This window comes from Nipponia nippon, unplaced genomic scaffold (genome assembly GCF_047370975.1).
Source record: "Nipponia nippon isolate SJK-2023a ecotype South Korea unplaced genomic scaffold, ASM4737097v1 scaffold_10, whole genome shotgun sequence".
Classification (NCBI taxonomy): domain Eukaryota; kingdom Metazoa; phylum Chordata; class Aves; order Pelecaniformes; family Threskiornithidae; genus Nipponia; species Nipponia nippon.
The window spans coordinates 13135043-13160245 of record NW_028262291.1 but is presented as its reverse complement, the minus strand read 5'-3'; the positions used below and the strand labels follow the sequence as shown (position 1 = coordinate 13160245).

The window sequence follows — 25203 nt, the reverse complement described above, 5'->3', positions numbered from 1 at the left end:
TAATTCAGGATATTTACTCATTTCCACAGGGGAAATGGTGATGGATGCATCCATAAAATACTAACAGGGAAATACGCATACAAACCTAAAGGTGCATGAATTGTATTGACGAGTACTGAATGCTGTTTTAACAATTTTGGAGATTGTTAAGTAATATTTGCAAAAGGCCTATAGGGAGGTTCAGATTATTTTAGGCCTCTTCTTTCCTACTCTGATCTCGCCTCTCTTTGAAGTCAGCCATTTCTTACACAGTTTGAGTGGCAAGGGGGATGTTCTGCTCAAAGACTAAAGTTAACAACATAGCAGGGATATAGCAGGCAGTAAAACACAAGCTGTGGTATGGAACTGCTGCCCAATTTGCAACTTAACAGTGGAAATAATCAGAGCTTGCCATCACACAGGAGATTTGGTAAGCTTTTGCACTTTGCTGATCTGCCATATCTTCAAAACAATATTCCCGGTTAATGAAGCTCATTTGAACAACACTGGCTAACGGATCTTGTGAGCCTAGAGCCAGGATTAAGAGACAAGGCACACTGGAAACTCCAATCATTACAATCCTGTAGCACAAATGAGAAGCACTTTCACACACCGCAAGTCAATATGCCCCATTTTGCTTTAGCACACTGTGCTCACACAGAAAGAAACATGATTTCAGGCCAAATACATTTTGCTTTCCAGTGACCTTGAGTGATAAGAGTTTCCACCAGGACAAAGGATCAAAATCATTAGAGCTCCTCATTCATTCCACCCTGTCTTGCAAAAAGTATTTGCACTCCCTCAAAGACATAACAATGTTGAAAGCAAAAATGTCAAGAGACAGATCCATCTCCTGACTTGAAGGACTTCTCAGAACAATGAAGAGAGTCCGCGTCTGGAACATCTGCTCCTCACTGAAGAAGGGTTGCGAGATCTTCCGGGGCAGCTCTCCTAAAGTACTTTGGTCTCTGCCCTAATACTTGGAACAGCAGGCCAAGCAGAGCACTTTGCACAATGCTAGCTGGCTAGCATCTGTCCCCTGTGACTGGATGTCCCATGAAGACGACTAATCTTTTTCTTAAGGGGAAAAAATGCAAACCATTAATTCAGTGTGATGACCCCATCAAAATGATGAAATGAATAATAGTATTAAAACTTTACACAACAAGTGTTTTTAATAACGTGGGAGTTGGGGAATAATGTTAAATGTTTCAACTCAAAGACCTGGTTTCCTGTGTTGGCACCAGTGCTAACACTAAATGTTCATACATCAAGTATTTTTACATCTTCATTTTAAAGACAAATTAGGAGACAGATAAACTGAAATAACATCCCGTTCCTGTGTGTGCGAACACACACAGGGTGCATTTCCGACAAAAACTCACTGTGCTTTCAGTGTGTCCTTAAGGACTTCTCCATTTGCACAAATTCACTGAAGTCTCAGCTACACTGCAGCAGCCAACAGGTTTTCAGCAGACAGATACAGCTCAAACAAGCATATCTTCAAAGAATTGTGAAAGGTGGCATTAAAAATTAATGCCTACTCTTTTCCTATGTTCCTCAACCTAACAAACACATCTCCAAGGTCAGAAGCTTACAGCGGAGCATATCAGAAGCACTGGCTATATGAATTATAGAATTCATTTACTGGAACAGTACTAACTCTCTGGGTATACACTCCAGACAGAGAACAAAGTTAGGTTACTTTAAACATGTTCACTGTGGATTAAGCTAATGCAGTCTTCTTTCAAACCAGGTTGGCTAAGAATACAAAGTTACAGACCTCAACTGATGAGTAGGCACTCTTACTGTAACTCATTGCAACTCAATCACCTCTATCTATAGTCTCAAGCTCTCTGCAACTGAACTACCATATCTAATTTCAAACTCTGGTTAACAGCACAAGACCCAAATAGAAAGGCATACCCAAACAAGAGGGTGGTTTGGCCATGAAGTGTTAGCGTACCAGCTGATCCCTATCTCTGCAGTTTGTGGTAAGGTGGACTTCAGAAAGTTCAACTGCTAATGCAGAAAAAAAACCTTTCAGGCTCAGTCCCTAGTGAATAAAAAGCTTCTAACAAAATCTGACAGTTGATCAAAGCCTATATGAATGAAAAGGGGACTTAAATCTGATTCTCCATGAGCAAACATCCCCATTGTTCAAATCAGTCCTCGAACTTTATTTCTGCACACCCAAACAGCAAGGACTGGGAAAGCGGTAGCTACAGAGGGAGGAAGATCTTCACCGCAGCCCCTCTCTACCAGGGCAGACCTCTAGAGCAGCACAGGAGACCAGGATTTCCGGAGTCTGCACGGCACCTCGCAGGTGGGCAGGACTTCTCTTCCATGCCATTTAACTTGACACATCTCACCAGCGTAAGGCATTTCTACATGAAAAAGAAGCAAGATACAGGAAAAGATCTTGCAGTCAGATTTGGCATAAGAGTGAGGAGCACTAACTCTCAGCTGATGTATACATACCCAAAAAACATATCCAAAACTCTTCCCAAAAGGGGGAAATTCAGGTCTTGTAGGGTGTGACTCTCCAAGGCTTGGCAAAGCAACTTATAACCTCACCAAAGTTCAATATGACTATGACTGTTTACAAGCACAAGGACTAGGCCAAATTCAGAATGTAAATATTTGGATTCAGTTCCCCAAACTTGCCTCTCTCTGCACTGCCAACTAAATCCCAACTGCAGACCAAAAAATCTGCAACAGTTGCACACGCTTTACAGCGTAGAGACAAAACTAACACACATGGCATTCAGCATTGGGGGGAGGGGGGGGAGAGAAAAGTAATTTGTAATCTAAACTGAACTTATGTTAAACAAGATATCAATGAAGTTTGCACTGAAACTCGACTTGACTGAGCTATCACTTGGTACGTTTTGAAAGTCTGATCAGTCCAGACTTTGGTCCTCTGCCCTGCAAGAGACTGGGTTACATTAACCAGATCTAGATCACTCAAGACCCCATAGATGACATGATGGGTCTAGCACACAGTGGTAACTTTGACCTAAACCACATTCTCTTAAGCCATCAAAATCAAGAACTTCTATTTTCCAAGCAGATCACAGAATCATAGAATAGTTTGAGTGGGAAGGGACCTTTAAAGTTCATCTAGTCCAACCCCCCTGCAATGAGCAAGGACATCTTCAACTAGAGCAGGTTGCTCAGAGCCCCGTCCAACCTGGCCTTGACTGTTTCCAGGGGTGGAAACATCTACAACCTCTCTGGGCAACCTGGTCCAGTGTTTCACCACCCTCATCGTACAAAAATTCTTCCTTGTATCTACCCTCTTTTAGTTTAAAACCATTACCCCTTGTCCTATCGCTACAGGCCCTTCTAAAAAGTCTGCCCCCATCTTTCTCAGATGAGTTGAGGACACTCTTCTCTGGATCCAAAGTAATTTATTTAACAACTTCAGTCCCATATTCAGAATTAATCTAGGATCCCAAATCGCCTTGAGTTCTCAACATCCACACTTTTTTTTTTTTTTTTTTTAAAGTTTTACCCCAGTTCTTTTAGCTGTAGATAAGGATGGCAGCCAGGGATCCATTCAAGAGAGTTGTGACCTCCCACGACCACAGATCCCAAGGGATACATCGTATTCTCAGCTGCCAGTTCTCAGCCCTTCTCAGAAATTGTTAAATGCCTTTCAGTACTACATCTCCATTGCAGACAGTCACTGGAGGGAATCAGAAAGCTAAGCGTCTCACCAAGACCAGGATTTTATATTTTTTTGTATGATAAGAATCTGGGCCTCCTCACTCCCACTACCGTAAACTAACAAATAGTCCATTCTCTCCCTCTTCAGTTAAGTGGGAAAAGTACAAATCTGGTTTTTTAGCTTTACTCAACTGTGGGAAACTTGGTTTTGCTCTCCAGTTAAAAGTAGGCTCTTCAGCGCACTTCACAGTGACCTCTTCACAAGGGGCTAGTATCATTTCTTTAAATGCCCCTACACTAAAAATAGTCCTGCTTCCTAAACATGAGTGCTTAGCAGTTCCAGGCATTCTGAGATCCTGCATACCACTTTATTTTTTTTAAACTGGCAACATTTATTTAACCAGCAATTAAAAAAAGGAGGCCCAGCCGCCCCAGTGATTCTTCCCAGAGGGTCTTAGATGTTTATGAAACACAATGAAAACAATAAAGTGGATAAAATCATGCTATTCCATCAAGTCCTTGGCAAGACTTCCCAACCAAGAATAAATTGGCATGGTACGTTACAGTCAACAGATTACACAATGGTTTACAGGGTCACCAATAATAAGGGGTCACACGCTCCTTAAAGAGCTACAGTATATGTTAAAAGTCACTTGCTCGAAGGGAAATGGCAATGCTTGGTCCTGAGCTCCTTGGAGCAAATTCTGGCAGCCACAGCACAAACATGCTGTAAGGGTAGAAGAGGACCGAAGGCGCCTCTCCTCCCCAGCGCCAGGAACGGCAGTGACTGCACTGAGCAAGCTGGCTGGGGGAGTTTAGCACCCTGGAAGGAGCAGAAGAAAGCCAGGGCAGGCAGGACTCCCTTATTTCTGCATATGAGAGGAGAACACATGCTGTGTACCTTAAGGAGCAGGACAGTCTCCATGCCCCAGTGAGGCCCAGCACCACCCACCTGATCACCCCTTCCCAAGGAGCCCTGCTCCCCACTCTTCCACGCTCTCAGAGGTAACCGGTTCCACCCTAGAAGCAAGATGGCAGTTTCCTGCCAGTCTAGTCGCACTTAATAGTGTATAGACCGTAGCTGGCTTTAAAAGGTGCTCGACTACATTAGGTAACTTGATAAATTAATGATATAAATTAATCATAATTGCTTAAATGTGTTGCAGTTTTCCTTTAAATAACTAACCCTAAAGGAAGAGGAAAATAAATGGTCAAAGCCATAAATCGTACTCTCACCCTTCAACCTGGTAACAGATTTCCACTGTGCCACCTGCAAACCTGATCATCAAAATGAGAGTTAAATTTTGACATTCCTAAACATACATGATTTTCTCAAATCTCACCTTAAACATAAAATACTTTTACTCTGTTAACTTACCCTTCCACTGTATGGAATATTTTCATCTACTGACTATATATTAATCATGAATAATCAAAACATTATCGAGTCTCAAAGGCAAATTAACCTCACTTCAATTCATCCTACTCTGCATCATCAGAAATCAGACTACAACTAACAGTTTCATCCTTTATCTTCCACAAGTTTTGATCACTCTAGGTGCTTTTTACTGGATTATTCAATCTCTGGCTGAAGTTAAAGACTGACTACTCAGAATAAAAATGAAGGAAAACCTATTCCCCAAAGTCAGTGCAACAGTAAAACAAGGGTGTAGAAAAAACACTACTATTGACATACTCCATGCAATAATACTATGCATCCGGCTGCATTTAGCTTGATTACTAAAATTCAAAGTACATCTGAGTGATAAAACTGAAGTAAACATAAGAAGGCTCCCTCATATGTAGCTGCTGCTCTTTGATTGCGATGACCCGCTGCTCCTCAGTAAAGCAAACGCTTGGTACCACGCCAAGAGCAGTACATCTGATTTTCCCACCAAGTGAACTGCTGAAGCAGCTCCCTTAGCTCTTCAGCTAAATCTGTCTTGGGATCCTAAAGCCTTCCGCTGGAGTCCAGGTGGCTCCTCTGCTCTTTTCAACACGCACGCAAGCATTACAGCCGGCTGGACCGACGATGCGAGTGGGCGCTGGAAGGGAAAAGAAGCGCCACGGCTCCCCGTCCGTCTCCAGATCAGAGCCCCGCACTCGGCGGGCTGGCTCCCCAGCCCGGTTAGAGTTAACCCCGTCCCGCCGAGGTGGTCTCCTGGGCTCTGTCCCTCCGGGGTGCCTCTGCCCTCGCCACCCACGCGAGAAGAAACGTCCCGCGAGGCACGGCGGTGGCACAGGACGCACCAGCGCGGGAGCCCCGACCCGCCGCTCCGCCCGTGCGCAAGCACCCGGCGCCCATCTGCGCTCCCCCCGAGCAGGGCAGGGACCCCGCCAGGGTCGCGGGGCGGCCCGCACCGGCACGGCCGCCGGCGGCTCCGTTGCCGCGGGGGCTCCGCGGAGCGGGGCGGGAAGCCGCGGGGCCCGAGGAGCCCCCGCCGCGGCGCATCCCTGGCCCGCCCCGCTCCGCTCCCGGGAGGCGGCCGGCTCTCAGGGCGCAGGGACGGCGAGCCGGAGCACGATCAAACGTTTCTCCCCCCAGCCCCGCTCCCCTGCCCGGGTCCCCAGAGGGGACCACCGACCCGGCAGCGCGGCTCCCCGGCCCTTACCGAGGCGCGCAGGGGTGCGCTCCCTCCGCCGGACGCCTGCAGCCCCCGTCCCGCAGCCCGGGCGGTTGTAGCTTTTTTGGAGAAGCTGGGAAGAGGGAGAGAAAGGAAGGGGGGAGGGAAGGGGGAGGGAAGGGACTGAGATCGAGGGAGAGAGAAGTATGCAAAGGCAGGAAGTGGAGACGGCCACGGCCAGTGCGGGAGATTAATGGGAACCAGTCACCCGGCAGCCAACAAAGAAACCTGCTCCCCCAGCGCAGCCCGGCCCGGGCTGCAGCCCCGGGCGGCCGAGCCGCCGCTCCCGCCGGCAGCGCTCGGCCCCGGCCCGGCGGAGGGGTGGGCGGCGCCCCCCACCCCACGGCCCCAAACCCGGGTCCCGGCCAGGCGGGAGGGAGGAGAGCAGCCCGCCGGGGCCGGGCAGGACCGGCCGGTCCGCGGGGAGATGCGATGGGCAGAGGAGGAGGAGGAGGGGAGAACCGAGCCGCCCGCCTGACAATCTTCTTCCTCCCTCCACCCCGGAGGAGCGATACCGCTTATTTTTTATTTAAAAAACTACGAGTGCTGGGCTCCTCGCCGCTTGCGGGGAAGAAAGGAAGGAAGGAGGGGAGCGAGCGGCGCGCTTCCTGCGCTCGGCCGCCGAGCAGATGGCTTCCATCAGGGCGCCGGGGACGGGCGAGCCCCCGGGCGGCGGGCAAGCCCCCGGGGCGGCGGGCGGCCGCGCTTCCCCAGCTCCCCGGGGCAGCTTCGGAGTAACAAACGGCGGGGGCAGAGGGAGGCAGCGGCATGCCTCTGAACTACATCGCGGGTACCTCGCTTCAAACCCAGCCTGCTCAGACCAGCTCCCGACAGCAGTTTTGCAACGCTCTGCTGCCTGGGGAGCGGAGCGCCGGGTGCCCTCGCCCAGGCAAGCCGCGGCCAGGGTCCCTCCGCAGGCCAGGGCGCTGGGCAACGCGCGTACCGGAGGGCGAAGGAGGTCTGTGCGTGGCAGGAGCGATAAAACACACGTACTCCACGCAGGCCACAAACGGCATCGTACGGGCCAGCTCCCTGGCACGCCTGTCCATGCGCTTCTGCCGGCGTGACAGAGGAGAAACCCGCACGGGACGCCTGATCTAAGAACCATACAAAAGAGGCAGTTCTGTTAGCAGAACCACAAGTATTGCAAAATACAAAGACTGCACCTAAATCTCAAAGTATTATGCAAGGATTGATAAAACAAGTCACAATATATTAACCAAATGATAATACGAACAGAAGAAAAATAAAGAGTGACACGTGTGTTCTGTAACTGGAAATACAAATTCCAACGTTGCACATTTCTTGAACTTTAAGCTTACTTTCCTTCCATTGACAGAAATGGAACCAAAATGGTGCTCAGCGTTAGGCAAATGCTTATGAGCTTTCCTACACAAGGATACTTCTCTGAACCCAGAGCAGAGTACTCAGGATAAACTATTCTTGGCTTTCTTCACCTCATCACCCAAAAAGGAGATACTGTCTTGAGATATTCTGATCCGTCATCCCACACGACAAGGAAATCTGGTGCAAGTGTCCAGCATTTCACAAACCTCCATTATATTTCAGAAGAGTGAATGCACAGGAAGTAAGGGTAACTCTCATCTGGATTCCAATGTGAATCTGTGTTTCAAAGCAAAAGCTGTTTCAGCTGTCAGCCTTCTTGGGACAGATGTATTTACTCAGCTGCAAAAGCAGTACTGTGTCACCGAACATCAAAAAATGGTGGGAGTTTAAATTTCAACACACAAGGAATAATTTACCTCCTGAACAAGAAGCTACTGCTACAAGTACCTGGCAGGAATATCAAATGAATACAATTTTCTTTCCCCGTTACAAAAACGACATAGGAGGGCCTTTTCAAGTATATTTCACAAGTGCAGCAAGATAGCAAACCCATCCGCCTCTCCAGGAGACCAATGATAACAAGGCATGATGTTCAAAGAAAGACGCTCAACTTCCAATTAAGCAGGCAGCAGTCTATTCTGGCTGCTTCTCCAGCACATCAAACAAACATCTCGAACATACCAATATTGCTTTCATCAAGTATTATTTTTCTCCCCCGTTTATGTTGCATTCAGTTCCCCAGACCTCTAAGCAACTGAGCAACTGCCTAAATTTTCCTTTGACTACAGGAGACCCAGCCTAAAACTAAGTTGTATTTGAACAGCAAATTGGGGCGTTCAATGTGCTTTAATGAACAAGCAGCCTGTGAAGGGCTTGTTTATTACAGGAGCTGGCTGCTGCTCTGGTTAAGCAACTGGAAGATGATAATAAAATGTAAACTAGGAGAGAATTATTTTTCTTGTTTGCCAAACAGATTACAGCTAGCAAAGCTCCACAAACAAGAATGAAGGACTTGAAAAATCAGAGCCTACTTGTTAACCTTGGCCATACTGCCCTTTAAAGAAAGTTACTGTGCTTATTTTGCCCTTCCTACCGTCACCTCAGCACACGCGAGGTTAGCGAAGCCACCGAGTGGCTCTAATTTACACATAGCCACCGTCGCTTTCCAAACCTGTTTGGTAGCTCCGAGCGGTGACTGGGGGGCTGACGAAGGCCTCAGCGTACGCCCTGCCCCGCTGGAGAACCCTCCTGGGCCAGCAGCAGCTTCCAGGGAGCAAATTTGCTTGTTTGGCAAATCTTGCTTGCAGTAGGCCAAAACACTTTGTGCTTTCTTTTCACTAACCAAAGTGAAAGGGCTTTCTTTTGGAGAGCAGATGCAGCGATGGTTTGCAGCCGATCCAACCTGGCTGCTCACCTGGCGCTCTGCCCTCTTACAAATACCTGTTTCACTCAGCCAACCATCACTCCCTACTGTAATTATCATTTTTTACCTCAGAAGTTTGAAACAAAACCCCCGGGAGTACCGCTTTACAGAGAGCGCGGGGCGAAGCCCGCCGAGCCGGGGCTCGGCACCCTCCAGCCTCTCTCGGCTCTCCTCCGCTGGCGCTCGGCGGGGCCGGCCGCGGGGCAGCACTCGAGCGCCTCACAGACCGGCCGCTGCCGCCGGGAGCGGCGTCGCTGAGGGAAGCCGACGGAAAGCCTGTCTGGGCGCCAGGGGGCGGCGGCTTTACCTCAGGGCAGGGCGCGGGCCCCAGCGCTGGTGGCGCGAGGGGAGAGCAGGGACCCCCGACCGCTCCGCGGGGCCGGGCGCCGGGCGGGCTCTGCCCCGCTGCCACCGGGCGGGGCGGGGCGGGGCGGGGCGGGGCGGGGCAGCGCATCACCGGCGGGGCGGTGGCGCCCCCTAACGGCAGCGGGGGAGAGGCGTGGGCGGGGCGGCGCGGCGCGGCGCGTGCGCAGCAGAGCGGCGCGCGGCGGCAGCGGCGGGATGGAGGGGGCGCACGCGGGGCGGACGGCGGGGCTGGCGCGCGCCGTGCTGGAGCGGGCGGGGCGGCGGCGGCGGCGGCCGGCGGGAGGGGTCCCGGCCCCGGCCTCGGCGCCGGTCAGTGCTGCGGGCGGGCGGGCGGGGCGGGGCGGCCGCGCCGGCAGGAGTGCAGCGCGATAAATAAGCGCCGAGGAGCCGCGTCCTTAAATGGTGGCAACATAGCTCGTGTCCCGTAGGGGCCTAGCGCGTGTGTATGTATGCGTGGGACCGAGCCATGTACGTGCTATAATGAGCTAGAGGCGTTTTCAAGTACGTAGCACGGCGTCACGCTTGGTTACTTCCCACTGCGTTTGATCCAGCCGAAGCCGGCGTGAAACGGTGGGGGGCCCTTGCAGGCAGGTGGCCGGCGCTTTGCGGGGCCGTCGCTCCGTCCGGTGACCCCTTGGGTGTCGCAAGCGCCCGGGCGTTGCGGGGGGCGTGCGGGGGGCCTTGGAAGGCCGGGGCGCACGCTGCATCAAAAGTAAGCACCACAGCGGTGGGCTGCGCAGGACCGTTTCACCCCAGAGACGGCCTCCAGCGCTAGCCAGTGTTTTGCTACTTAATCACCTGACACTTTCTACCTCTAAGCAGCGAGCACCCCATTATGAGTTACAAAAGATGTCTTTAATTGCAGGAAGAAGATTCAGAACGTCTCAGCGCAGCATTCGCTTCAATTGTGAACTTGATGAATCAAGCCACAAAGGAATGTGAGGTGAGGTTTTACCCCCAGGCCCGTGCAAAGGCGAGCGTTTATGATGTGCCTGGCAGAGGCCTGTTTGCACTACTTTTGCTAAAACTGCAAAAATTTGACTTCAGTTTTGCTCACTGCATGGCAGGAGCTTAGCCGGTGAGCCTGTGAGCCTAGATTAAGAAATTTGGGGCATTTGCCATCATGTGGTACATTTCATAGTAGGTTTCACCAGTGTTATGCTGACAACTGGTATCACCTTAGCTGATAAACACCGCTATTGGCATTTTCCATAGACAGAACCAGTAGACCAGTACAGATTTTAGCAGAGGGTTTCTCCACTTCTTGGTGGAAAGGCAATAGGGTTAGAGACAGAAATGTCAGATGACGTCACAAATTACATTGTGTCAGCCACTGCACAGGCTTGTCCTGTGTCACAATGTACAGAGTTGATTCCAGTGCTGCCAGGTACCCCTGCACCTCTGCTGTGGAGCGGCTTTACAACAGAGTAACCCTTTGTTTGCATCACGCCAATGTGAACCGCTCATGCTGGCTGATAGAGTCGGTGTGCGCGGAAGTAAGGGAGAGTTTGAATCTCGAGCAAAGAGATTGCTTTGTGTCATGCCTTCGCTCCAAATTTGGAGTTAACCCCCCAGTATTGTTTAAGCAAACTGGATTTGGAATGTGGCTACGGGATAAGGAGTGTGGGCTCAGTTCTGAGCAGCACCATGTCTTTATTTGTGATATGTAGAAACTGAGAGGTATGGCGTACAGATGCACAGCTCCATTGCTTTCATGTGGGCTCTGGCTGCGGGCTGTCATTACTCTTCTGGGTATGCCCAGCCGGCTTATCCTTGTGAATGCAGCCCGACTACTGCATAAAGTCTCTGAAAACTCCATCACAGTTTACATCGTCTGTGCCCTTCGGGATCTGTTATCACAGTGCAGCAGGGAGCTCATTGTCTGCAGAGTTAATAACAGAGGCTAAGTCTTCAATTAAATTAAAGAAAACAGTAGTTCAACATGCACCAGATGATTAGCTCTTAAGCAACATCTTTATCATGTCAAAGCACTACATACACAGTAACCAGTTAATCCTAAAACAACACAGGCAGAATAGAGTTTTGCAGAAGATGAAACAAAAATATAACAGTGTATAGAGACTTATCCTATGGCCTGTTAGGAGTATTAGAGTTGGAACAAACAGTGGATGACTTCCATATTTATGCACCAGCCAAGATAGTACTGCTTCAGTCATCTTCTGTAGAGAAGAAGAGTCATTGGGGGGGGGGGGGGGTAATTCTCAGACCCACGAGTTCACGGCTATAGTTTACAAAGTGGAAAATCCACAGCCACACAGAACCGTTTAGGCACCTGAATGCAAACAATTAAAATTGTGATTTAAGATGCGTTGTTTAGAGTTACTAAGGGACCAAAGTTTACCCACATTTCTTACCAAAAGTTTGATTTAATTTCTTTGCTCTTGTGACGTCATGTAAAAGAATCCAGCTCACCTCCTGTGACACAGAGATGTTCTTTGAAACACTATGCAATAGGTAAGAGTATTTGATGTATTTTGGGACATAGCTCCACAGTAAACCACAATACAAGCAACCAAATCTGTTGATGTGTGCATAACCTCAAGGAATAAAGCACAGCAGTAGATTTGGAAATAAGAATTGCTATTGGCCTTATTTTTGTTTAGTCTTGACAGTCAGAGACAAGGAAAATACAAGTGAAATAAAATAGATATTTTGGAACTTTTTGGTCCCTGTGATCAAAAAGGTAACCCTGGGAGGAGTTCTCTGGTGACAACAGATGGCAGCAGAGCTGTACTCAAATATTTAATTTGCAGTGGGGAAGACTGAAGTTCCTTTACTGTGGAGCCAGAAAAGGGCTGCTGTAGATTTAAATACAATTTTCAAAACCGCTCTGCTACTGGTACCAGCCTTGAGGACACTTCAGCTTCGTCACCAACTCATTTTTCAGTATTAACATGTTCTGCTTTTAGAGCACTGCTCCTGCATGTGCCCTGCAGAACCAGTCTTCACTGGTGTCGTGGTTTAACCCTAGGCGGCAACTAAGCACCACACAGCCACTTTCTCACTCCCCCCCCCAACCCTGGTGGGGCGGGGGAGAGAATCAGAAGAGTAAGAAAACTTGTGCGTTGAGATAAGAACAGTTTAATAATTGAAATAAAGTAAAATAATAATTAAAAAAATATACAAAGCAAGTGGTGCACGATGCAGTTGCTCACCACCCACCGACTGATGCCCAGCCAGTCCCTGGGCAGCAATCACTGCCCCCCAGCCAACTCCCCACAGCTTATATCTGAGCATGACATCATATGGTATGGAACAGCCCTTTGGCCAGTCTGGGTCAGCTGTCCTGGCTGTGCTCCCTCCCAGCTTCTTGTGCACCTGGCAGAGGGTGGGAAGCAGAAAAGTCCTTGACTTAGCATAAACACTACTTAGCAACAACTAAAACATCAGTGTGTTATCAACATTATTCTTATACTAAATCCAAAACAGCACTAAACCAGCTACTAGGAAGAAAATTAACTCTATCCCAGCTGAAACCAGGACAACTGGCTAGGTTGCAAAGCACCTAGCTTGCATATATATCCCATAAGCTATGCCTTTTTCCACCAGAGCTTTTCTTGAAGAGCCTGATCAGGTAGATATTTCCAGAACATTCCTTCTGGTATTTTCATTAATTCAGTTCTGAGGTGTCAGAGAGTCCCTATGGATTGTGTCGGGAGACAGGCATCTAAAATCAGGACTGAGAGTTTTGTACCAGAAGGCAGATGTCCTGTGGATATCCAAGCATTGTTTTCATCTTCACACAAGAACAAACCAGCCAATTAATACAGAAGGTCAGTAGCTGTGCAGTTCCACTTCTAATTGTAAATCTGCAGTAGTTGTGAGCGTGACTTTGATGCTTCTCCACATAATATTCTCTGTTTCTGTTGTTGTCCAGAAGTACTATAGCTTCATGGCAGCCTGTAGACACAAAGAGCATGAAATCAAACACATCTGCAGATACCATGGCAGGCAAGCAGGGGAAAGAGAGCTGGAGTCCTCTGAGGAAGAGGTAAGTATGTGTTTTTGGTTTTGATTAAAGGTTATTCCTTCCCTCGCCATGGGACAATTGTTATCCATCTAGTGTCTGTGACACTTGCTTACACTAATGTATGTGGTTTGACATCATGGGCATATGATCACCTGGACTGATCTGAGCGTTCTGGGGGAGGCAGAGTAACTTCTGGTGGCACCAGTCAGTGTCATATCCATCCTTTTGTGGAGGGGAAAATTTCATGGACATAAAGCATCCCCTTTCTCAGGGGTTGAATTTGCCTTTTGCGTTGTATCATTAGAAAACAGTATCTTTTTCTTTCCAGAGGACTGAAGACTCTCTAGCACCCAGTCAAGCTCAAACTTGCCAGCAACGTGTAAGTTTATAGAATACTTTTAGGTTGAGGTGTAGCATTTCTTTATCATTTTGCATCAAGCTGGTTAAAATTTGTGATCAGGTGTGGAGACTTTGTGATGGCACAGAAGATTAACCAGTGGTGCATTCACAATCCTATTGTATGTATAGGTGGGCAGTAGAATGGGCATACAGAGATTTGCACAATTAATTATAAATGAATTATAAACCAGATTGTGGCATTCTGGCACATAACCAGTTAAGAGTCTACTTTATATTTTGGACTGGTACAGAACTTCAGACACTGTTATTAACTTTGGGCTCTTGTGAATTGCATCAGCAACAATAACCCACCAGTTCTCCAGTCTCACCTTATTTGTGCTCCTGACCCATTCCCTGTGCTGAGGAAAAGCATGCAGCAAAGCACACGGTAGTTGCTTAGCCAGTTATGCTTGGCCCTCATACAGTCTCTCTGAAGACTCCTGTTCCTCAAGGAGAAAACTTTTTTTATTTTGCAAAGCCTAACACCTCACCAAATGAGTTTCAGGGACTTCTAAGCCACAAAAGATGAGAAACATGGAATCTGTACCACAGTACAAATTAGTAGGAGCACCCTTGTTGTATGGATGTTTTCCAGGTTTATGTTCAAAACCGTTTAGGTTGGTAACTTTCAGTTATGTGAGGCAGAGATTACAGCATGTTGATTATTTCCATTGATTGAAACATTAAATGAAATACTTTGAGTATGGTACTTGCTAATTTTTGTATCGACAGAAACATTTTACAGTTTTGTCCAAGCTGCCTGTATATTTTGAAAAACCTTAGTATGTTTATATAGCAGCTGAAAGGTATTTTTTTTACCCAAATTCAAAATGCTTATTTTTGTGGGAGATCTAAGATGACTAAACAGTAATGGAACTTATTTTTTCCCTCCCTAAAGACCAGACAAGCTTCCAAAGACATCTACATTGAAGTTTCTCCTGGCACCTATTCTGTCACAGCAACCTCAGAGGACATGGTGCAACAAACCCACGTGGTGGATGTCAACGCAGGACAAAGTGTTGATTTAACTTTTGTTCTATGATGTTTGTTGTTTCTTGGCAATCACAGGAATAAAATACGAGGCTGTTTTAATGCATGTAATGAACTATGTATATCTTTCTCTTGTTAGCACTTTAATAGTATCCTCCTCTTTGGGACTCCATTTTTACGGCCTGTATATTTGTTTTCTACTTAATACAATTATATGAAGCCCACTTTGTACACTGATTTTATAAATATTTGTACATTGTGTGCCTTAAATCCAATTATGTGACTGTGTAATTCCAAGTTCTTATGCTTTAAACAATTGAAGATATAATCAGTGGAATAAAATACATAATTTAATCTTTGTGATGACAGCTTCTTTTATATTATCCTCAGACAGAATGTCCGTGTCACATTCTTGACCACAGAAAGCGTGATCCATGTGGTATGAATATGGATGTACATTAGCTTCTGTAGGCTGGCACTGATTTTAGAGCAGCTGGCTCACAACGCATCTCTCCTATCTGTACTTTTATTATTCTGAGAAAGAAGTAAACTGCAAATGAATTTCACTATCTAGGACCCCAACTCAGGAAGGTGCTTGAATATGTATCAGATGTTCAGTATAGGCACATAAACTATTGACACTTCAAGTCCTGTCTTTTGCAGGCTCTTACCTAGGCTAAAGACCAGTTAGCTGCCTTTTTCAGTAGGCGGTAGGGTACGCTGAATTGTCTCCTCTTTCCTGGAGGGGGAAATGTATTGCTGAGCAACTGCACACTGCAGCTTATGGCCAAGTTCATGCGCTTTAAACATGAGCAGTCCCACTAACGAAACTCCCTGGATGCTTAACTCTCCTGAAGGATCAGATTCCACAGTTAGAATTAGTGACATGACCTATATATATCTGTAATCTTTACATAGCTGATGGTATTAAGGTTTCAGCTAATTTTCATGTGAATATAAAATTCAGTGACTTGAATGCTGGATCTCTAAGCATTTTGTTGTTTGTATGTACAGTAGCAGGTCCTTTACCCTCTGGCTACTTTCTCTTCTGCTTTAATCCTGAAAAAAAAATATTTTCAGCTATCAGCTTGTATTGTTTCTCCATTCCTTCTGGCTTTCTACAAAAAAGAAATCGCTATGCTGAATTCCTCTAGCTGACTCCAGAGAAGTGTAGACAAATTGGAGGTTTATTAGACCCTTGCTGTGCATCTGTTCAGGCTTTTAGTGCTCATACTAGTTTACCTGATCTCTCCAGAATTGTAAAGTCAAGGCCAAAGAATTAGGAATTTAATATAACACCTTGGAGTAAAGAATGAGGATACTGAAATCCGATGTGGGTGGAAATAGAGTTTTTCAGTTACTAAAATTATAGTTATCCATAAAGATATTCTGCAGAGACAGTACCTAAATCAGAACTTGATTTGCTTAATAAATGTAACACTGATATAGTATAAGCAGTTTACCTGAAATTTCAGCTCCTGACCTTCATCAATTGTACATTTACTGAATTCCAGTTGATCATGGTTCTCTCTGCTTTGTTGCAAGTGAGCTCTTTGCTGTTTTTTCTGTCTGTCCTCTTCTGACGTGGTCTGTATCGTCAAGTTTGTCATCTGCTATGCAAGTCGCTTTACGTTTATCATCTGACTCTCTTTTCTTTCTTCCTGTTTTGTATCTTTGTTTTTCTGATGCTGCAAAACCTTCTTCCTGGAGGGCAGAAAACAAATCCCTTGGAAGTCTACTCTAAAAAAAGCACCAGTGTCTTTGTAACTGCTGCTTTCCTGGCTCTAAGATGGGTACCTCTGCCTCACGTAGCTTTAATAATGGTATCATCTCTGTGCTTTTACTGCTGAAACACCTAAGTGTACAATAAGACCAAAGGATTTTCAGAAGCTGTTAGGCTTTGACCAAAAACTTTGCTCCTTTAGAAGTTCGGAGGATTTTTGGTGACTACGGTGGGAGGGCATTAGCCCCACAGAGAGCACCTCTGGGAAGCCTGCTCTCCAGCTTCGCTTGTTTGTTGCAAGTTACTTCTTATGCAGTCTGTATTATATGATGAAACTGCTTCAGCTGTCTCAAGGAGTAGCAATGTATTTTCTGGGTTTAAAAACACCAAGGGCTGTCTTACATGAATAAAAGTATGTCATTATACTCTGTATTACCACATTGCATCCACTACTGTGATTCATGCTGCCGGTTTGGGGCTAGAATGAAACCACTCTGGTTTCTTCTTAGTTTTATCAACAGGCAAAGCATGTCACTTCAGTGCACAGCTGTGACACTTGCTAACATAGAGCATGTCTGCCTGGAACTCCATACTGGCCTAAAAATTCCTAGGAAATCAATTACAAAGGTGTGCAATTACGATTATTTAAATAAAAAAGTAGGAACCATACAATTAATAAGTTGGTAGGCATCTGCTTCAAATTAATGCATATGATTGTGAGAATACAAGATACATTCCAGTATATTCTCTGTTCACTAAGACATGTCATTAACAGATTAATTTTCTCCTAAAGAAAATCATGCAAGTTTAGCACATTCAAAGTTTTACTCTGCAGTCAGCTCACAGTAGCAAGAGCATGAAGATACAGAGGAGCTAATATTTGATTTCTGATACATAATTTATTAATTGTACCCCTGATGCTCTTGTGCAGAGCAGTGTCTCTGTTCATCCTGCCATTCTCTTTCATCTTCCCCTTCTTTCTGCAAGCTTTTTTCTTCCTCTTTTCCGTGCTTGCTTTTTTTGGCATTCATGTTCTGATTTTTTTTCCAAGTTTTTCTGAAGCAGGAGGGCACCATGGCCAACAGAAACCAGGCCTAAAAATCAGGGTGTTGTCCTTGTTCTCTAGCTGTGACACAGTTTGCTTACTCTGTATCCCCTAGCTTCAGGATAGGGATCTGCTGTTTAAACTGCTTGCTTCTTGTGAGGGAGCAAGAGAAGATACTCAGTAAAGACTGTTGACCAAAAAAATCTGCTTTTATCTTTCAGAGATAGAGATCGTGACTATCAGAGTTTGACTGTCAGACCCCAGCACCTTTCCAGATTGAATCTTTTCTTGTGTTTTATTGCTGCTGACAGTCACATCTGTACATTTCCAGGGCCACTCCTGTAGGTCCGTATTGCCATAGGACATCATTGGGGTGATGTCAATGGGCAGGTTTCTGAATTGAAATCTGCATTACTGAATACTCACACAGTTACTGGCATAATCTTTTCCATTTTATGAAGTAGCTTCAGCCCTTCCTTAGGGTTTGGGGATTTTTGTTTTATTTTAATTAGTGGAGAAGTTTCCTACCTATCACAAGAATGGTGGATGGCCTTAGCAATCAGTTAACTTAGAAACAATGTATTTTTCTAGCCAACTTCCAGACCATTAACAGGAATATTTCTTCCATTCAAGCAAATCGCATGCTTACATAAATATAGTATTAATACAGATTACTTTACCCCCAATGACAGCTTGAAATCTTGGTCTCTTAAGATTTCTTTCATTGTGAGTTGCCCTCTAGGAGACTGCTCGATGGTTTCAAACATTGCACTCCTGTTAGTCGAGACAACACAGGACACGTTCCCAGCGGAGATGGCTTTGGATTCCGACTTGCCCTTTGTACATGTGCTGCTGCAACTGCTGAGTGCTGGGAAGGAGCAAAATTGTATGTAAGAGTGAAAGCAGAACTAAAATGGAGAAATATTCATTTCAGAGGAGAGGAAAATGTACTTTAAGCCTGAAAGGAATTCTTTCCGGTTATTCTGCATGAACTAGCTACGAAGGTTAATAAAGATGTTAGCATCATAAAAAGCACAGGAAAATGATGGGGAACAAAATTCAGAGAGGGATATCTATGCTTCCAAATGAAATCCATTTTTCTGGTAGTTTTCCATTGGATGAATTGCCACAAGAAGAGCTAGCATGCAAGATGAGGCAGCAGAAACATTGGGGAGGGGGAAGTATTGTATCAGAGACTGATATGCAAATTTGAAGTATTTATACCAATAAACTACAGACAAAGTGACTGCCCAGACCACTTTTGGTTTTTTTCCCCTCTGGCTGCTGGTTCCCTGTGGGTGTGTTAAAAGGTACCTGAATTACTGGGGTGGGACTTGTGGTGGCTTCTTTTCCAGTATTTCCACTCGGGTCTTGCAGAATCCTTTAGCCTGGGCTTCTCAAGGCAGCTGGGACCTGTGTTAACAGCACTGTCCACCACAGTACTCTTAGTGGGAAATGGCTCCAGGTCCCACTCGGAATCCGAAGAGGGGGAAGATGCTCCCACAGCTGCTGCTGCTTCTTGTTTTGAGCCTTTCAGTTCTAGAAGGCATGGAGTGGGCTCACTGCTGGACTCTGACTCTTCAGTTTCACTCCGAAAGGCCAGAGACCTGGATGGAAGAGGCCACCAGGCATCAACATGGGGACGGCAGCAGCAGATGCACCTTACACATGCTGACGAACAGCATATACCATCACAGTGATAGTGGAAACGTGGCCAGCAGGGCAAGCACAGCAAGTAGTGCTTGGCAAGGCTGTGTACAGCACAAACAGGAATCAGGGCTGTTTTAGGACTACAGGAAAAAACACAAGAGTTAGTGTCCGGACTTTCTCTGGGCTTCACCCTGCTGGTGAAGGGCATGTGAATCATCTCTACAATCCTCTCCCACAGGCTAGGAGGGATCCACAGAGCCACACCTTGCGGCAGTTTCACTTTCTTGTCATTCCAGAACTGGACCATAATTTCTTCGTCTTCTGAGGCTGTTGAGAGAAAAGGTAAGCAGCCATAAGCAGCTGGCCTGCCTGGGCAGCGCACACATACAGATCTCAGGCTTCGCAGCTTTAGGCACTTTCTGCTCCTGTCAAGCGGTAGGATCAGCTATCACCCCTCTCTGTAACACCTCAGCGTAACGTCATGGAGGGCGGAGTGGGCAGCTAGGGCACCGTCGGTGTGACAACAGGCCTGTCAGCATCTTTCCTCCCAATTTGTCATCAGATGAACACGAAAACATTGACTGAGTAACTTTTGTTGTTACTGCCAAAGTTAGCAGTAATGCTCTAAGAATAGTATTTTGATAAGTCAGTGGATCTTGACTGTCAGACGTGGGAAAAATGAATTGTCTGTTGAAATCTCGTACATTTGGGTGATAAGATCACCCCCAGATGTACCATTCGGTACAAATGTGAACACTCAAGCATGGATGGGTGCTTCCTGAGGGCTGTCTCACTTGTATCCCTCATGAACAGGCCACCGTCCTTCACATGGCAGACACAGCCTTGTCCAAGCAGATGGGAAAGAGCACATCTGCGGACATGGAAGATAACATTTTTACGGGTCACAACTTCCTGGTGAGGTTACACACAGATATCAATCAGCAAGTCCCATCAGCTACTGCAAGTTTTAAGCAACGCTAAACTGTAGTCTGTGCACTGGTGGTTCTCTGGCAGTAGCATCACAAGAGTTTATCCTGACAGTCTCACTTATGTCCTGGAACAGGGCGAGGAAGAAGAAGGCAGCATCCTTCTTACCTCGTAAGGGGTCCCTTGTCTCGATGCCCGTGAGGATGGTTCCTGGGCCGTACCTGGCCATATCTGGCTCCCAGGGTGCCAGCACTTTGTCTCCAGGGAGTAAGGAGTGCTTCATCCTGTTCACATATTCCAGGATGTCATCCTTTGCTGTTTTTTGCACACACACTGGATGCCTTCCATGTGACGCAAGTGGTTTGGCAAACTCTATCAGGAACATGCCTCTTTCACTCTGTTACCAGGAACAAAATAATAGTTCCTCTGAAAAACAGTCCCTAATGTGTCAGGTCATGTAACCTTTGCCAGGAGGCCATTCTGTGGCTATGTGGCTAGGTCAAAACACCAAGCAAGCCTGAACAGTCACTAAATAGTGTGTGGTGTTAGTCCAGCATTGAGACAGCCAGAAAGACCTTCGTGAGGCTCACCAGAAAGCAGGCTGAGTGAAGCACATGTACAGATTCACTGCTGCTAGGACCTGTATTTTCTTCCCCAAGAAAAAAAGCTATAGATACAGTGCAAGTGGATTTCACAAACCACGCCATGTGCACCAGATAACAAGGGACACAGAAGCTGTTCAGACCTGTTCTTCAGCCACGTCCAAGTCCTTCCTCATTACAGACAACACTAACTCTGCTTCTTGGGGGGATTGTTGGGAATTTGTATATTCTTTTAAATCAAGGCCTGTCAAGAGGCTTTCCATCAACAATGAAGCGAGGTACTTCCCTGTTCTTGAGAAATAATAGGCTCTTTTTTCTGTTAAGTTTGAAGTGCTAACAAACTAATGAATTAAAGCTTTCACTAACATTTCTGAAAAGACACCGAGCCATTGGTCTGTAGCTGACTCAAGCTGGAAGTGTGTACATAAAACACTAACGCTTTTCCTGTGCTGTTGATGGTTATGTGTCTACACACAACAGCAGCCGGTACACTGCTCACAACAGCACTCACGCTGCCTGAGCCTGGCTCAGTGCCCAGCGCCAGCAGAAGCAGAGGGCCTGCTCTTGCAAGGTGCACAACAACACTGCTCTCACCAGGAACTGGGAGCTTGGGGGGCACCCGTCTTCTGCACAAGATGACGACCCCCGAAACACACCTGCTCACTCCTAGAAATGGACTCAGTAAAGGAGGCTGAGCAGAGCAAGGATCTGATCATTATTAGTTTATTGGTGCCTGAGGCTGTGCTGCATGCAAGAGGCTCACCCGGCATGCCAGGCAGCAGGAGATGTGGGCAGCCTGGAATCAGGCACGTCGGGAGCTTTATGAATCGACATAACCATGAGCATCTGCTGTCCTGGTGATCTGTTCTCTAACTCATGCACCAGCTGAAATCAAAACTGCAACACTGAACTCAGGTGGTGCGCGAGGACTGCTGGTAGACTGGACACCCTGTTACACATACCCATGACTACTGCACAGCAACCGTCACTCACCTCTATCTCCTCTTTTACTGTACCGCGGTAATAAAATCCATCTTGTTCCCCTCTCACCAGCACAGGGACATTGCTGTCTAAGCCCACTGATCTCCCCAATGCGCTCAGCCTCTTCCATGCTGGGCCAGGGGAGGGAAGGCAGTGGCTAATCCATTGGCACCTTGAAGAAAAGAAAATGGGTCAGCACTGGGAGAAACAGCTTCTGTAGGTCATGAAAAAAAACAAATCTCGTACGATTTAAGAACTGGATCACTCCACCTCATTTTGTAGCACTCCCACAGGCCAAAGTATGTGGGAAGAAACAGAAAACTTGCTTGTGCTGGGACAATTCTTTGCTCTCGGGAAAAAAACATCAGTGCCTGGTTTTACCCAGATTTCTTTGGTTTAGAGGAAGTAAGCCAGGAATACACTGGAATCCTGGCCCAGCATTACCTGCACTAGCCCCTTTGCTGTTTACACGGCAAGCCAATGCAACCCTTAAGATCCGAAGAAAGGATCCATCTCCAGCACACAGCACAGCATAGGTGCACTCGAGAGCGCCGTAGCTGATGGTTTACACTGGGGCATTCAGGGAACAACAGAAAAGTAGAAAAGTAAACAACGAAGCTGCTGTTTGATGACAGGTTCAAGTTCAAAACAGGAAAAATAATCCCCTGTCACAAAGCATTAGAAACACTTCACAGAAGATGGCTGCTAACGCAAGATGCTTTTATTTATCCAAATAATATTAAAGGAATGTTTCTTTGATAGGTTTACTCAGGCTTTGCTTTTCATAATCTCCAGGGTAGCAAATCACTTTAGTTAATACCATCTAAAAAACTGCCAGTGCAGGGGAGGGGAAAGCTCAAATGATGTTCAAGCTGCTAATTTATTAATCTGACAGACCAGACTGTTTTATCCTATTAGGTATCATGAAAAAGAAAAAGGCACAGACTCAAACAAGAATTTGATTTTACCTCTGGGGGGCGAGGGGCTCGGCGATCCAGGCGGGATGCACTACAACAGAGCTCCTACAGCAGGGGCTGACAGTAGGTATGACACTGGAGCACGAGAACTTGTCCAGAGCTGGCGTTGCACTGCAATACCTGCAGCCTGTAGGCAGGAACCCTTCTGAACGAGCCATTCTTGCAAAAGCAGCTACCTACAGGACTCAGTCGTGATCTGTTTGTTGGTAGAAGAGAGACAATGTATTGGCATTTTCCAACACAAGCAAATGCTTTCCAGTGTACCTCAAGAATTCAGTAGCTTTTATTAATTGCTTATTTTTATTTAAAAAGAACAAATTCAAAATATCCAGACTAGCATTTGGTCAGATGAACCCATATCAGTGACTTCAGTGATCTTCAGTCATCCAAATCCCAACCTGGTGGAGGGACAGAAACACCCAAGGAAACCAGAAATGCTGTCAAAGTCCCAGGAAAGCAGTAGCTTTCACCTCCCTCCAACTTTTGTTTCCTCCTGTAACATTCAGCTCCTTTCTTATACCTACACTCTCCTTTAAAGCTTTCTTGTACACAGTCCCAGCCAAACCTTCCCTGTTTTACAAGCTGAGACAGAAACTACAGCTGAAGTTGACAAGCTGAGTAAACGTGACAGTTTTTGAACGTGATGTTAGATTACGGTTGCCTGTTACTTGTTTTATTTGTAGTGATGTATTAAGAGGAAATATTTTGATCTTTCAGCTGCCCTGTCATGTTTTATAACAGTAGGATTATGGCTTGCCATGAGAAAGAATGAGATGCTCAGATTTGACAAGTGATAACTATTCAGAGGCTGTCACGGTAAGATTGATGATGTGATGCTATCTCTGGTAATCTGACAAGATGTAGTAGACACATTTCGATTCCTTTTTTTTTTTTATATTGCTTAGAAATGTCTAGCATGCTTAGGCTAAAATTTGCATGGAAATTCAACAACATATAAATTTTAAGTGCCTAATTTACTTTACAAAATACAGTTTAAGCATTCATATTATGTTTAAATGGTATTTTGTCTCTCATCTAAGAGAGATGATCTGTTAGTGCTTTGTATGAGGACTCCCAGATATACATAATTTCAGAAAACTAGCACACCAAAGCTAGCAAGAAGAGTGGATTAACTGCTGCAAAATGTGTCTTTAAGTCAGCAAATCAACACAATATATTCACTTGTTTCACAACTATACAAACTCCCCTATTATAAACCAAAACAAGATGGAATTGGTTAATACTTTGCAAAGAAATGCAACTATCAATTCTACATTAAAGGACATTTTAAACCCATTCAGTGCTGTTACTGCTGGGAGCCAGGTCCCCTATTTCTGTATAAAACAGGGCACTGACAAACGCAATTGTGCAACACTTCATGAGATTTTTATTTCTGGATAACTCCAAGTACTTTGACACAGCAGAGTTTCACTTACCAGCTATTGATAACACTACATCTGGTTGATTCGGATTTAGCCCCGATGCAGAAATCTTTCCCTTTTGCCTGTTTGACGCAGGAAGCCATTTGCTGCCAGTGTTTCCTAGTTGCTACGGAGGTTGCCACAGTCCTTACTACCAGGATCACACACCCTGACCTTACCAGTTAAAAACCAGTGGAACATGACTACAGAGAGTACCGTTTGTCTGCCATGTATCCACTCAATTTTCAGCTCCATGTTGATCTAGATATTGCACTGAAAGACTGCAGGGGTAGAGGAGGGATAAGAGGACGCAGTGTCCTCTAGGCTTTCTGCCTGCTATTGCAGGGCAAAAAATAGCATCCTACAAAGCTACAGGTCAGGTTTAGAAAAAAAAGCCCACCACCACAGGGTGTAACAAATAAGTTGGTTTGAAATGCGGACAGAAAGGTTGAAGCTGAGACAAACTGAGGTCAGATCACTTTACAAACTTTCCTTTTTCATAACAAAGGGGAAGGATTAATGAATTCTGCCCTGCGAAGTGCATATCAAAAACATGCCAGAATACAATGCAGAAATCTACCTGTTAATCTCTGCTGTGATCCCTAATCTTCATTTTCTCCTTAACAATTGTTAACTCTTTTTTGGGTGGGTGGGAGGAATACTAAATTGCATTTTGTAGGCATTTTTCAATTCACTGCTGTAAAAATAAGGTAACAGAGGAGACGATTGTGATTAGGGACAAGGATACAGCACTTAGGAAGTCTGTAACCATTTTCTGTACATTCTGTTGCACCCACAGGCTACCTGCTCTCATGCTGTCAACGGACTTGTTTAATACAAATAATACAATTCCCTTACATAGAGCAAATGTTAAGAACACTTTGCCAGTTATGAGCTAAACTCTCTTTACCATCTTCACATAAATCTATTCTATACCACTTAGCTGAAACCATCAATAGTACAGAGGAACAGACTGGGAGGTCAGGGAAGACCACCCCAGACCTCAACCATTATCAGTGAAAGTCCCAAAAAATTTCTGTTGCAGGATTTCCCACCCACCCCCGCAAGGGCAAGACCTTGCCAACC

General features: G+C 46.0%; 3 protein-coding genes across 5 annotated transcripts in view; 1 reads left to right on the top strand and 2 right to left on the bottom strand.

The window, feature by feature from the left end:
* Window positions 1-6552, bottom strand: part of DENND2B (DENN domain containing 2B) — a 184190-nt gene extending 177638 nt beyond the window's left edge. For 2 of the 3 annotated variants that reach the window (XR_015701831.1, XM_087745570.1), the window contains exon 1: window positions 6264-6552. The gene's annotated coding sequence lies outside the window, so the exon portion shown is untranslated. The remainder of the gene's footprint in view (window positions 1-6263) is intronic. The other variant, XM_087745575.1, reaches the window with a different exon arrangement.
* Window positions 6553-9597: 3045 nt separating this feature from the next.
* On the top strand, window positions 9598-15145 carry AKIP1 (A-kinase interacting protein 1). The gene is made up of 5 exons (XM_087745565.1): window positions 9598-9720; window positions 10277-10354; window positions 13310-13423; window positions 13731-13781; window positions 14700-15145. The coding sequence occupies exons 1-5, from the start codon at window positions 9607-9609 to the stop codon at window positions 14841-14843; spliced, it is 501 nt and encodes a 166-aa protein (XP_087601691.1). The 5' UTR covers window positions 9598-9606; the 3' UTR covers window positions 14844-15145.
* A 488-nt stretch (window positions 15146-15633) lies between these two features.
* On the bottom strand, window positions 15634-25091 carry CUNH11orf16 (chromosome unknown C11orf16 homolog). The gene is given in 9 exon segments (XM_087746662.1): window positions 15634-15642; window positions 16255-16371; window positions 16373-16495; window positions 18240-18427; window positions 18874-19536; window positions 20305-20533; window positions 21732-21891; window positions 22688-22892; window positions 24133-25091. Coding segments are annotated over 8 exon segments (1656 nt in total). The 5' UTR covers window positions 22855-22892; window positions 24133-25091.
* Window positions 25092-25203: the final 112 nt, after the last annotated feature.

Bases quoted from the DNA above. Each gene is read 5' to 3' on its own strand.
- AKIP1 (XM_087745565.1), top strand. From the start codon at position 9,607: ATGGAGGGGGCGCACGCGGGGCGGACGGCGGGGCTGGCGCGCGCCGTG. The intron at 9,721-10,276 runs GTCAGTGCTGCG...CTTTAATTGCAG, and splicing joins CGGCCCCGGCCTCGGCGCCG to GAAGAAGATTCAGAACGTCT. The intron at 13,424-13,730 runs GTAAGTATGTGT...TTTTCTTTCCAG, and splicing joins TGGAGTCCTCTGAGGAAGAG to AGGACTGAAGACTCTCTAGC.